We start from the raw sequence: 14427 nt of genomic DNA on the forward strand, positions 1-14427 counted from the left end.
TGGACTCTTTGCCTTATTTTTGACTCCCTCCAGGCTGGGCATGGCAAGAGGGTGGCAGAGCTCTCCAAAACGCCGCCCAGGCAGTGCCAACCAACCCCATGGCACACAACAGGCCCCAGCACCCTTGCCCCAGTGCCCCTGTGCTGGGTCACTCGTGTTGGGGAGCCAGGACCTGCATCCCCAACAGCAGCCCAGGGGAGAGAGCACCTCCAGTGCCCAGAGCACTCCCCAGCCTGTGGGACGTGTCACGCCACGACCCGTCCTCAGCATTCCCTCTCACCCTGGTCCTGATCTCCCAGCACCTCTCCCGGCATTCCCCAGAGGCAGTGGGTGGGTTCAGTCATGGAGGTCCAGAGGGCTGAGCGCTGCTAAGTGGCCACAGGAAAACCTCTGGGTGCACCACGATGCCTGCTAGCACCCACATCACCCTGTGCTGGAGCCAGAGATGCCCCAGCAGAGCCAGACTGGTCCAGGGAGTGGCTCCCACTGGTGCCTAAGCTGCCTGCCAGCCCAGCGGGCGAGCAGCACCCGCCTGCCCACCTCCTCCCAGATGGGTCCATCAAGCCGCTCCCCCGTGACCGAGGCCCTGTGAGTTGTGCACAGGAGTGGCAATGAAGTGTGTGGTCCCACCATCACCATGAACCAGGGTCACTGGTGGGACTAGCCAGCCTCCAGGGGAGGCTACACAGGCTGGGGGGGGGGGCCAGGCGAGGCGAGGAGCCCGGCCCTGTTGGTCCTGTAGCTCGGGGCGCTGCCATCCAGTGCCTCCTGATCCAGGGACAGGCTTAAACTGCTCCACCCTGCAACTGAGGAGCATTTGCAGAATTCCTCCTCTAATCCCAGTTAACTGCCAGGCCCTGATGTTATTGCTAAGAGGGCCCAAGGGGCTCTTGGCTGAAGTGTGACATTTATAGGCCAGCAAAGTGCCTGCCCAGGCATCTTACACTGCAATGCAAGACGTGCTTTCCCTCTCCAAGCACTCCTGGCAATGCAGTGCCAGGGGTCCTTCCCCTCAAGGGACATCTCACTCCCAGCTCAGCCCTTTGGCAGAAAAACCCCAAAAACATTTTCCACTTTAAACATCCCTCTTGACACGAGCTTCTTCCTGGGCGTCAGTACAAGTGACCCTAAATGGTGGCTGTCCCCACACCGTGCCTGCCTTCTTTCCCCAGCCAACTGCCTGCCAAGTTATGGCCATGGGCACGACCCCCTGGTGACACTTTCCATGGTCACATCATGCCATTTTTTCCTGATTTCCATCAGAAGATGGCAAAGGACCCCTGTGCCCACCCCTCTGTCCCTATCTCCCTCACAGCCCTGCCAGGGCCACCCATCACCTCTCATTTGCTGCCTGTGGAGCCCCATTTTTTTCAAGTGGAAGCAGCAAATAATGGCACCTCCTTCACTAGCAATGAATGAAGTTGTGGCAGAAGCCAGCAGCACCACGACGGTGGGGCTGTCACTACAGCAGCATGCACCACTGGCCCTGCATGTGCTTAAAGGTAAGGACCTATTTTGGCAGGGCAAAGATGCTGACCCTGTCCCCGTCACATCAGGACACGCAAGGGTGTGAGTCTGACTGGCCAGAAGCAGCTACTAGGATCTGTGTTTCCCAGGGGGTTTGGGGTCATTATTTTTCTCTTCTTCCCTGATCTTGACTTGGTAGAATTTGGAGAAGAAGCCTCCTCCATGGCTCAGCATCACTGTCACCATCACAGCAGTGTCTGCCAGACCATGCTCATGCACCAGAAAGATCCTCAGCCCTGGACACTGCTCTGCTTGCAGAACAATGGACGTGCTGCAGTGCAGTAGTTGCTATTTTGATGCTAGCTGCTGCAGATTGGCCCTAAATCCACTTTTTCTCTCCTCCTAATCTGGTTTTGGGGGTTGCAAAGCAAAGCATCACTGATGATGCCCCAGTCAGAGATGTCCATGCCCGGCACAGTGCAGCCCCTACGCAGGGAGGACTCAGTGGCCACATCTCCTGCTGCTGAGGCATTGGCTACGTGGAGATGCCGAGTTTGGGGGGATTTCCCTGGGGCATTGCTGCATCACTGCCTCTCCTCTCCTCCACTGCCCAGGGTAGAGGGCTGGCAGGTTCTGTGCTTCCCACAGAGTCACAGCCAGGGATGGTCACGGTGGTCCTCTCTAATCCCCTTTCCCCAGGGTGGGCTTTTGCTCTGGGGAGCCCCTGCAGCCCAGCCGTACCATGGCACTGCCCAGCTTCCCCCGGGCTGGTGGCCATTCGCCCTCCCAGGCCGGTGGGTGCAAGGCACTGGGGCTCACCAACCAAAAAGGGTCTGTTTGAACAAAAATTTCCCATCACTTTCATCACCTCCTTCTGCATCTCTCTTGGCTTTCCCTGGAGATGACTGCTTCTTCCAGAGATGGGCAGAAGAAAAAGATGGATTTTCCCACTTGGCTGGAGGCTCCCGGGGCCAACACACTTTCCTGCACACACATTGACACCTCCAGCCATGGAGATTATTTCTCCTAATGGGATTAAAATGCCTTGTGCTGATCTCATCCTTGGTAGTCATCATTTTTCTATCAGTTCTTTCTGTTGTCTCCTCAGTTGTCTACATTTTTTGCATATAGCCTGAAGGAATTGTGTTTCATGTCCTGGTTTTCCAACCCTGTGCTCTCTCTAGATGTTAATGTATTTTTCTTAATTCCCTCTTTATCTAAAAGGGGAATGTCCTCTTTGCTTTTACCCCCATGTCATTTTTATCATGCTTCTGGTGCAACAGTTTGGGGACCAGGTGATGACATCAGAGGATAAAATGTGTTCTGCTAAACTGGCATTGTTAAATGTACCTGGCCTGGTGTGCTGACAATTGCTTGTAGGGCTTCTGGTGCTGGAAAACTGGTACATGGAGGGACCAAATATCCATTTTGTGGGTGATGATACAGTCAATTGGAGACACAGACCCTGATTTTACGTGTTCTGGGCCAACTTCCCTGTATTTGGGCCATAATTACCTTGTCCTGGGCCATCAAGATGAGCTCCAGTATTGAATCCTGTGTCGGTACAGGGCTTTAGCAGTAGGAGATGGCACCCGTGTTAACAGATTCTCTGCCTCTACAACATGGATATATGCTTAAAAATTGTTCCCTGTTCCCAGTGGCAGTGTCAGAAGCAAACGCCTTCCTTCTGAGCAGCTGAGGTTCCTTGGGCCTGAGTCGTATCTGGCGCTGTGACAAGACCTTGCTTGGACATGGGCATGCTTGGATGGAGATACTTCCAGTGTGCCAGCTGTAGTCTCAGCACTACAGACTCTGGCATGTCTTCTTATCCATCAGTGCCATCAGCTTTGAAGATGTCCATCCCTCCATCCCTGCCCATCCCAGCTCATGGCCAGGAAGGTTGCCTGAGGCTGTCAGTACAGTTTTCTCCCTTGAGCCCTTCCCAGAGACCTCAGGGGTCTGGACTGGGTGGCAGGAGACCTGCGGGAAGGGGCACATGGGATTCCTGCTGAGGGACCCTCAGCACCCACCCAGGACACCCTCCGCCCTGTGGCTGCAGGGTGCTGCATCTGGCCCCTTGAGTATGTCCTGCCACTCGCAGCCTTGGGCTGGTGCTCTGGCTCTGGGGGGTTTCCCACTGTCCCTGTGTGTCCAGGTGACCTGCTCGATGCCTGGAACCACATGTCCTTACGTTCACCCACCTCTGGTGCCAGCACCCTCGATACTCTGCAAAACAATCATCAGCTCCTCCAGCCCATGAGCCACCTCCTCCATGAGCACTTCTGGCTTGTGCCTTGCCATGTCCTTGTGGGCAACCAGAGCCCGGCTCGCCTGGAGCAGCACAGCGTGGGGGACCCTAAAGAGAGTCCTTCGAGCAGAGGGAGGATGAGGCACGTGCTGTGCCAGCAGCCCCTCTACACCAACCACTGGTGGAGGGTACTGGTGGGGCTACCCCAGCCAGCGAGCGTGGGACTGTCGGTGCCAGAGGCTGAGCAGCCCGAGCCCCCCAGGTTCCACACAGACTCATCCATGTGTCAGCATCCTGCCACTTTGGGGTTTGCTCTGGGACGGCAGAAACTGGGGATGAAGCAAAGCAGGAATGCTGCAGAGCCTCCTACTGCCAGCCCCCGCGGTGAGCGATGCTTCATCGTGATGAGACAAACCTCTCCAGACCCTGTTTGAGGGAAGCTTCTGAGTCACACGAACATCTGAGTCATCCCAGCCCCAGCCAGGAGCGGGGAGGTCAGGGCTGCTGCCCTGAGCCCCCCAAACAACCTTTCCAGCCAGCCTGTGGGCATTTCTGGGCTTTGCTCACTGGGTTTTTCAGAGCTGTGGTTTCACATCAGTCTGCTACTGCTTTCACTGTGGAGGGGAGCTGGCAGGGGGGACAGTGGGGCATGCTGACCCTGTCCCTAGCCATGGGGACAGCTCCTGGCCACACATCTGCCTGCATGGGACCCTTCCCTCTGATCCCTGGGGACAGCAGGGTCACCTCCTGGCCACCTCTAGGACTTTACCTCTCTGCCATCTCTGCCAATCTGGTGGCGAGGTCTTGTGCTTACGGCCTGGGCTGCTAGCAGTCAGCTGTGCTGGGGCAGTCCCACCACAGTGGGACTTGTTTTAAGAGAAGACCAACCCAGGGCAGACACCAGCAGGTTGTGTGTATGTGGGGGCATGGCAAAAAAAAAAGCTCCCAAAGGGTGTCATCCAGCTCCTGGGGAGGGGGGCAGCAGCTGAGACCCAGCACAGCACCTCTCCCTTTCTGCTGCCCACAGGGGGTGATATCAAGGTGGGATCTGTGCAGCAAGGTCATCTCCAGTCATAGACACAATCAACATCAAACTCCACGTCAGACCAGCCTTGAGCAGAATCCAGGAAGTAATAAATTGTCCAGTTTTGAATAGTGGATATAGATCAAAGGGAATTAAACCAGCTTTTTAATCAACCTACAATATTGTTTCTCTATCTGACTGCTTAAAAAAAAAAAAAAAATCCCATTGTCTGCGTTATACTAATATTTAACATTTATTAGGGCATTAATGAGCCCTCTGTGGTTTTATGGAGCCGTTTGATCATGTGTTGGAAGGGCAGATCCTGCAGCGCTCTTGCAGGGATGAGGCCTCTGGGTGGGCTGCACACACCAAAAGCCCTTCAACACCCAGGTCACTTCACGTGTGCTCAGCTCCTGCCCCTGCATCGTGGGATGCCATCACAGAGGCAGGAGGGGAGGGGGAAGGGCTGTGATAAAACACTGCTGGGGAAGAGTTTTATTTCAGTTTTAGCACGCCAGCCTGAATGAGACCTGAATGAGCAACATCTCTCACCCCTGAGAAATCACACACTGCATCGGATATCAGTCCAGTTCCTCCCCTCGCCTTGTGTACTTCTCGCATATCCTTCAGAGTTTGATGGGGACAAGGTGTTTGGCGCTCAGGCCAGCTTTAGTTTACAAATGAATATATCAACATTGTTCCTCATCAGGCAGGAATGCACTTCCCACCCTTCTCCCCCACCTTATCCCCATCCCCTTCCGAGCAAACTTCCTTCCTCCTGTAATCTGGAGCGGAAACCTCGCTGCATATTTGACCGGCTCAGAGAAATCAGCTTGGTTTTCCATGGCCTGACTTTGTGCCTTGAACTAGGGCTGGTCAGTCCCTAAGGCGGCTGGCAAGACAGGGGAGGAGGAGGAGGGTGAGGGCTGTACCGCTGCCCATCCTTGCCACAGAACCGCTTTTCCAGCCGGATGCTCTGATCAAGCTCCCAGTTGCTCGGCTGCCGTTTTCAAACAAACTGGCATGTTTCTGGGCACGGACCCAGGGCTGACAAGCCTGAGGCTGGCTGTAAGCTCAGGCCCTTGTTCTACCCCACACTGTGGAAACACTGCTCCCACGGGCTGGGGGTCACTTCTGCTGGCCCTTCGCCGGGGGTAGGAGAGGAGAGAGGTGTCGGTGCCACGTGAGGAGGGAGATTTGCATCAGGAGGATGTTTGCTCCCTGGGAAATAGCCTGGGATTGGACCCTTCCCATCAGCCTGACAATATGTGGACATGACTCTCAGGCAAATGAGCTTCTACACGCTCACCAGGCGTTCCTCACTGTGTATCCCATGGTGGGGTATGACTGTGTCACCCCCCACATGGCCTCGACCCCAGGGATGCCCCCATGGAGCAGTCACCCAGTCCCCAGACCAACCCCGACGGGCTGTACCGTGTCTCCTGGGGGAACCATGCAGTGAGAGCGGCGCGGCTGTGCCAATATACCCCATCCCCGCAGACACCACAAAGGAGTGACCACGCAGCACAAACAAGTGGCCCCGGGGACCGTGTATCTCAGGAGATGGTTATTTCCTAGCGCCAAATCCCTGCACCGACACAGGATTCAATACTGGAGCTCATCCTGATGGCCCAGGACCAGGTAATTATGGCCCAAAGACAGGGAGATTGACCGAGGACATGTAAAACCAGGGTCTGTGTCCCCAGTTGACTGTATCATCACCCACGAAGTGGATATTTGGTCCCTCCATGTACCAGTTTTCCAGCACCAGAAGCCCTACAAGCAATTGTCAGCACACCAGGCCAGGTACATTTAACAATGCCAGTTTAGCAGAACATGGGCTTGAGCCAAGGCACTTTGGCACATGTATGCTCGGCTGCGGCAGGGACATCAGCCAAGGTGATGCCACAGGGTGGCCCAGCAGCATCAGGAAACTGGCACAGCTAGAGAGCCCTGCCTGTGGCACCGGGCAGGAGCTCTCCAGATCGGAGGTTGTTCCAGCTGGTGTTCCTTTGCCTGAAGAGCATTTTCCCACTGTCAGATATGAGGGCTATAGTCTACATCAGAAGAGCTGCAGCATTTCAGCAGGATAAGAACAGATAAGACAGGGCACTGGGACACTTGTAGGCCAAGCTGCAGTGCGAAGGCCCAACCTGTCCAGCTCGGCACCAATCAACACAGCCCCCGTGGGCAGTCGGGGTTCTCCAGCCCTGGGGCGAGGTGTGCAGGGGTGGCCCCCGCCTGCATCACCCCCCAAGGACAATGACTATGCATTAGGTTATGACCATGCTCAAGTCTCAGTCAGGTTTTAAATCCTGATTGTCACAGGCTGGGAGGAAGGGATCATGCAGAGCAGAAGCCATGGTGACATCTGCAGGAAGCAGCAGTCTCCAATCCATGCTCCTGTGGTGGCTCCCATGATGTGGGTGTCCCAGGAGGATGGGGGATGCCTGGAGCCTCCTCTTGTCCCCAGGGATTCCCTGAACCACCCATGAGAATTTTGCTCGTGGTGCCTTGCTCCCTGCAGAGGACACGAGGCACCTGCACACGTGTCCTCACCACATGAGCACGAGGTTTCTCTTGCAAATCCCAGCTTCTGACCTCTGGAGCTTCCTGCCTGGAGGCCTGGCAGGGGCCCAGCCCCACGCGGGGCACTGCTTGGCTGCTGCTGAAGGCTGGCAGCATAGGATGTGTCCACGGGGAGAACACGAGGCCAGTCCCACGGCCGTGTCCCTGCTTGCACCCCGCTGTGAGCAGGGCAGCTCTCAGGCTGCACAGAGGAAGATTTTTCCCCTGAGACCCCCCGGAGCCCCTTCCCCACTGCTCCCTTGCCAAAAGCAGCTGCCCGGGGCAGGGGTCCCCCCCTCCTCCCTCCCGAAGGTGGATCTCCACAAGGGACGCTGATCCCACCCAGCGACCACTGTCCCCGGCCCCGCGTGGGCTCCCCCGCTGCCCACAGCCCCGCGGGCGGGCAGGTGGCATTGGCTGAGCCCCGCGTTTCCCCGCCGGGGCTCCGGTAACCGCTTTGCCAAAAAGCCGGGAGTCAAAGCACCGGCGGGGCCAGCGGCGGAGGAAAGCCCTGCGCTTCCCCCGGCTCGCCGGGAGCCGGGCGGGCAGGTCGCTCTCCCTCGCTCGCCTTTTGCTGGGGCTCTGCGCTGGGAAGAAAAGCTCTCGTCTTTCCCACGCTCTCCGACACATTTTAATGAATTAAGTGGGGGCACGCCCCCTCGCCGCCTGCCCCGGATCCATCCCCCCGGCTCTCCGGCTCGCTTCAAGGAGGCCTCCGGGGGTGGCTGGACTCTCACTGGCTTGCTCGCCAGGCCCAGAGGCCGGGCACTGCCCGCCCGGTTATTTTGGAAGAGGGCTGGGACGTGCCCAGCCCAACGCGCCCAGCCGCGGGGCAGCTCGGAGCCCCTCCGGCAACGCCGCCGGCAGCCATCCCTTCTCCTCTCGCCCGCAGGCTCTCATGGCCAGGGGGAAATTTGGTCGCCACGTCTCTCGAGGAGGGGAAATTTGTTTTCGGCGTGACCGTTTGCTTAAGGCACCGCAGCGCCGGGTCCCTCTCCCCGCCTCCCGCCGCCGTCTGCAGCGCCGGCGCTCGCCGCGGCTTCCCCTCTTCTCAGAAGAGAGCAGATAAATCACTGGGTGGGACTACTGGTTTTGCAGGGCCCCACCGGGGGAGCGTGGGGTGGGAGGACCGGGGCCTTCCAGCGCCCGCCGCCCCCCCAGCCCCAGCCGTGAGCGGAGCCTGGCCCGGCCAGCACACTCCATCGGCTCCTCTCCGGTTACAGCGCTGGGGTACAAACTGGAGCTGAAATGCAGGAATGCAGGGTTTCAGAATTGCTTTTTTTTTTTTTTTTTTTTTTTTTTTTTTTTTTTCTTGCTTTTTTGCTATTTTCTCTCCCTCTCTGGCACTGTTCCCAGGCTGAGTCCTGCCCCCACCTGCCAGCTCTGAACATTTGCATGGCTGGGTCCCTGCCCGGGCTCTTTATTTTTCTCACCAGTGTCACTGGCAAATGCAGATTTGCTTGCGAGGATGTAACTCTGGCCAAGCCCAAGACCGGGGAGGTGTGAGCAATTCCCACTCTCCCACGGCTCGCTAAGAGGGCTCGACACCTTACAGGAGACGGCCCATAAATGCACAAAATCCACTCTGCCGGTATATTTAGGAGTGGACAGGGGAGGGCGAGCCGGCAGGAGCGGGGCCCCGAGCCCCAGGCTCCCGCCACCGCTCCCACCCCCCCGCGCTGGGTTTGTGGGGTTTAGTGCCGGGGATCGGGGCCGGGCTGCCGTGGGCTCGGCACCCCACGAACGCTGCGGGGCCGGGCCGGGCCCCTGGGCACAATCATAACTCCCACTGAGTCACCGTGAGTCACAGCATGTCCTGTTGCTCACCCCAGCGAGGCGACATGGGGGAGAGGAGGGCACGGATGGGCCACTGGTGTCCCCTGCTGCCACCAGGGCTGGGGTAATGGGGGGCAGAGCCACCACCTCCCGCCCAAGACGAGGCCCTCGGGGGGACAAGACAAGCAGGGGGTGGCTCCTCTTCACTGTCCTCAGGCAAACCTGGCTCCTGCGTGGACCCTGAGGACCGGGGCCCACCTCCGTGACCTGTGCCAGCACTGCGGGGGCCACACGCCTCAGTGGCGCCGGGATGTCCCAGGAGAAGCTGCACAGACCCAGGACACTGGAGGGGACTGTCTGCAGCCCCTCTGCAGTGGTAGCCCCCGGGCTGAGCCAGCCACAAAGCCCCTGGCCACCGCCACATCCCAACCCTCCCTTTTCCATGAGAAATGTGTGCTTCGGTATGCTCCCATTACAGGAATGTGACTAGGAGAGAGCTCTGAGCTGGGGAAGTCAAACGGAGCGAGACCCAGAGAGCAGCCAGGGATGGATGGGGATGGGATAGGATGAGCATGGGGGAAGAGATGGGGATGTGGATGGAGATGGGAATGGGATGAAAGGGGAGGGGATGGGGATGGAGATGGGCATGGGCATGGACATGGGATGAGGGCAGAGACAGGGATGGGATGGAGATGGGGAGATTGGCATGGGCATGGAGATGGGAATGGAATAGGAATGGAGATGGGGATGAGAAGAACTAACTGCGGGAATAGATTTAGAAAGGTAGGCCCTTATGTGAGGAGAAACAGGAGCTGCTTCGCCAACTCCTTACAGCCCCAATCAGGATGGTTTAACCTCCAGTAAAGGAGAAGGACCAGCGAGGGCAGGAGGAGAGTCCCAGCCTCCTCCAGCTTGCTGCCTTCCCCCAAGAGCTGCAGGGAAGCCATGGGAAAATGCCGTGGGGTGAGCCATGCCCTGAGCTCACGGCCACGGCGTGACACCGTGTGACACGCGGCTCCGAGGCGGCATGTTTCATCGACTGGGGCCGAATGTCGCAGTTGCCTGGTTTCTCCCTTTCCATCCCCAAAGGGGCGCACCGGTATGGCCTGGTGGCAGCGGCGTGCGGCCAGCTGTCCCCGGCGCGGGGGCTGTCACCTCGGGTTTACGACACGCTCCTTCCTTTCGTCCCACTCCGCTCTGGGATGCCGCTCCCCACCCAGGCCCCACCGTTTGCTCCCTGCCGGCCAAACGGGCACACGGAGGGCTCCTCCAGCATGGTTTTTGGTCGATGCCCTGGTTTCAGTACATTTTTGCCCATTTTCCCGGGGTGCCCGCACCACCCAGCGCTCCTGCACCGGGAGTCCATTCGTCGGAGTAACTCCAGGTCCGGCAGGACCCTGCGGGGGCTGCGTGTCCCTCATCAAAAATCAGTCCCACCCGCGGATCCCCGAAACCTCCTGCCCTGAGGGGCCGGACGCTGCGGGGCTGAATCCCCCTCCGTCCCTCCCTGTGACCTGTCCCGGTTTGCTCACGGGTAGACAAACACGCAGCAAAACGGTGTAACCCCCAGATTGGAGGGTGATTGAAAAAAACTCCAAACAAACAAACAAAAAACAACAACAAAAAAAATAAAACAAACCACAAACAGCAGCGCCTCAGCACCTTGGGGAAGCCCAGCCCCGCGGGGTTTGGGGGCGGTGGGGGCCCGGAGGCGCGGCGGGTGGGGGTTGGGAACGGGGCCAGCCCGGTTCCAGCACGGCGCTGCAGAGAGCGGCGGGCGGCGGGGCCGGCTGCAGCCGCCCGGCACGGCCCGGCCCGGCCCTGGGAGGTGGTGCCCCCTGCCTGCGGCCACCGCGCCGGGCCGGGACGGACAGACCGCAACGGGCCGAGCGGAGCCGAGCGGCATCGAGCGGAGCCGAGTGGCATCGAGCGGAGCCCCGGGCCGGGCCGAGCGGGGCCGAGCGGAGCCGAGCAGAGCAGAGAGGAGCCCCGGGCCGGGCCGAGCGGAGCCGAGCGGGGCCCCGGGCCGCGCCGGGCCGAGCCGAGCGGAGCCGAGCGAAGCCGAGCAGGCCCGAGCCGGGCCGGGAGCGCCCCCCGCCTCGCCGCACCCGCGCAGCTCACGGGAAGGGGGAGGGGCGCCCCGGCTCCGCTCCCCGGGAGGGGGGGCGTGGCTCCTCGCCTCGTCCCCGCCCCCTTCCCCCCGCCGGCCGTCCCAATGGGCTCGCGGCGGCGGTGCCCCGCCCCTCGCCGTCGCGTCACGGCCGTGCCATTGTTATGCAAATAAAAGGGTGGGTAAAAGGCGCGGCGCGGGGCCGGCTCCACTCCAGAGGGGCCCGGGCGGCGGCGGCGGCGGAGCGGCGGAGCGGCGGCAGCGCGGAGGCGGGGGCCGGGGCCCGGGGGGCGGCGGCGGCCCAGCAGCAGCAGCAGCAGCAGCAGCGCCCGCCACCGCATGCCCGGGCGGGCCGAGGCGTCGCCGTCCATGCGGGGCGGCGGGGCGTGAGGCGGCGGCATGAGCCAGAGCGAGGTGTCGCCGTGCGCGGCGCCGCCGCCCAGCCAGCGCGTCTTCCAGGAGGCGGTGCGGCGCGGCAACACCAAGGAGCTGCAGTCGCTGCTGCAGAACATGACGAACTGCGAGTTCAACGTCAACTCCTTCGGGCCCGAGGGGCAGACGGCGCTGCACCAGTCCGTCATCGACGGCAACCTGGAGCTGGTTAAGCTCCTGGTCAAGTTCGGCGCCGACATCCGCCTGGCCAACCGGGACGGCTGGAGCGCCCTGCACATCGCCGCCTTCGGGGGCCACCAGGACATCGTCCTCTACCTGATCACCAAGGCCAAATACTCCGCCGGCGCCCGGTGATGCCGGGGCCGCCCCCCCCCCCCCCCCCGCCCCGCGTCCCCGGCCGCCAAAGCTGCTCCCACCCCCGCGTGGGGTTTATTTGGCGAAGATTTGGGGCCCCACGCAAAACACGCCACCATTCGCCTGCTTTTAAAAAAAAATTTTTTTTTTTTTCCTTCCAAGGGTTGTTTTCCTACTGTAATATGTTTTTATTTTGTTTTGGGTTTTTTTTTTTTTTGTTGTTTTTTTTTTTTGTTTGTTTTTTCCTCCATCTACCTCGGCTGCACTCACAGTATTCACGGTTTCAGTTTGACATCTGGTCAGATGCTTTAAAGGCTCACCCCGTCCCCTCCCCGCTAATATTTAATCCTCCCTCTCCACTCCCCTCGCTCCCATCCCTCCGACTTAAAGTATTCTGGCTCAGAAACAAATTCATTTCAACGGTCCCCGGGAGCCCCCCTGCCTGTCCCCGCGGTGGCCGGGGGGTGCTGGTGTCCCCTCCCGGCGCGCAGAGCGGTGCCAGCCCTGGGAGCGACACCCCGGGCCGGGCCGGGGGCTCCCGCCCGCCCTGGCGAGGAAGAGCGGGAAAGTCTTCCTCCTCTTGCAAGCTTCTCCCAGTGTTTTCCCACCACTGAATTTTTTTTTTGTTTTTATTCCATCCCCTCCCCAAGGTGACTCCATTGGAATATGACAGACAAGGTTTTCTCACCCCGATTGCTCTTTTTTTTTGTTTGTTTTATTTCACATTGAGTTTTCTGCTTTAGTTTTCTTTTTTTTTTTTTTTTTTGGGTGCCTGAAGAAAGTCTGCATCCTCACCCACTCCTTGAATCCATTTAGCACGCATGAGATCCCAGGAAAAGACATTGAATCCTTCTGGTTCTGTATGTAAAGGGGGATTAGAAAATCCTGGACTTTTTTTTTTCTTTTTTTTTTTTTTTTTTTAAATAAAAGTGAAATAAACTCTAGAGGCAGAGGATTTGCTTTTGCACAGAAAAGGGGCGCGAGCGCTCTCTGCTGCCTAGAGAGATGCCGGAAAACTACTGAAAATAGTTTGGGAACTTTATTTTTTTCTTTTGGTGAAACTTGGATAACACTTCTCAATGCAGAACGATTCATTTGATGTATGTAGATTCACCTGCCTTTTATATTATATATATGTCTAAATATATATATTTATAAAAGAAAGGGAGGAAGAAGAGAAAGCCACCCGAAGTCGCATTTTGAAGTGACTGCACGTATAATCGCAAATGCTGCTTTTTATTGCTATGGCACAAGAACATCCATTTGGAAAATGCGGAAAATTTCAGAAGTCTCCTTTCTCCCACTGGTCTTTCAGCCCTCTTCTCTTCGTCTGCACTAAAACCATCCGTATCACTGCCATCTCCCTGCTCTTTCTTCTCTTGCTCCCTGCATCCAAACCATTATGATTAAAAAAAAAGAAAATAGTTACCTGCTGGTTTATTTGGGTTGTGTCTTAACTATTTATCATGTATGTATATATTTGTGGGTGAAGATTGTGAGCCTGGTTTTGTTTGAAGCTGGTGGTGAGTGTTTCAAAAATATGGTTTGGGAAATATGCTTTTTTTTTTTCTCCTAGTCTTAAAACTAAAAAAACTTGAGTCTGCATGATTTTCCATTGCACTGAATATTCTGCTTTGTCTCTGATGGTTTCACCTGCAGTTTGGTTTTGGTTTTTTCCACTTCAACAATTTGAGATGATTTTTAAAAGCTCCAGATTTGAAGAAGAAAACGAAAAAAAGCTCTGTCGAAGGTGTCTACTGTTAATGCTGTAATTTGCAAGGAATTGCTTGGCCGAAGTCTTTCTGTGAGCATGGAAGGGAGTGTCCAGCACTTCCACTGGTGCTTCTGTGCGATAGTTACGGGGTGGGAACAAGATCTTTTCTAGCAAGGTTTTATCATCGTTACCAGATGGTTGCACATTTTTTTTTTTTTGACTAAATGGATTTGCCACAATGAAATGTCATAACATTTATGACATGATATTAAAAAGTGTATTGTAAAGCCAAGTTCTAGATGGATTTTTAAAAAGAAATCTTGGTTATAAACCCAGTCTAAAGGGAGCTCTGTCCAGTGTTGTAAAGACAACATGATGTAACCCATATTTATATTTTTATAAAATACCTATTAAGACTGTGAATCTCCTGTGTGAATTGCTGGGTGAGTTGTTTAAGAAAAGTATTGTTCCTTTCCAGCCTCCTGGAGCTTTAGACACGCTGAGATTTTGGGAAACTGTACGTCGGGGAAGGGGGTTTGCTCTGAAATTGTGAGTTGATGTATTTTTACATCCCTTTGTATTTTACTGAAAAGCTGCTGCCCTTCCTAGTCCCTAAAGTTTCAATTTTCTATGCAACCCCCACACTCCCCCGTCTCTCTTGATCCTGAGAAGTAAAAGGGATGCAGATTGATTCAAATTGAAATGAGGGTTCCCCCACCCCCCTTGTTGGCTCATCGTGCTGCTGACCCTTCACGCCAAAACGGGGAGTACAA

General features: G+C 57.0%; 1 protein-coding gene across 1 annotated transcript; it reads left to right on the plus strand.

Moving 5' to 3' along the window:
- The first annotated feature begins 11428 nt into the window (after positions 1-11428).
- Positions 11429-14427, plus strand: LOC122152765 (NOTCH regulated ankyrin repeat protein). Its single transcript, XM_042786990.1, has one exon. It carries the CDS (start codon positions 11593-11595, stop codon positions 11938-11940), a length of 348 nt encoding a protein of 115 aa, XP_042642924.1. The 5' UTR covers positions 11429-11592; the 3' UTR covers positions 11941-14427.

This window comes from Tyto alba, unplaced genomic scaffold (genome assembly GCF_018691265.1).
Source record: "Tyto alba isolate M040663 unplaced genomic scaffold, T.alba_DEE_v4.0 Super-Scaffold_11, whole genome shotgun sequence".
Lineage (NCBI taxonomy): Eukaryota > Metazoa > Chordata > Aves > Strigiformes > Tytonidae > Tyto > Tyto alba.

Coding starts and splice junctions, on each gene's coding strand:
- LOC122152765 (XM_042786990.1), top strand. CDS start 11,593: ATGAGCCAGAGCGAGGTGTCGCCGTGCGCGGCGCCGCCGCCCAGCCAG.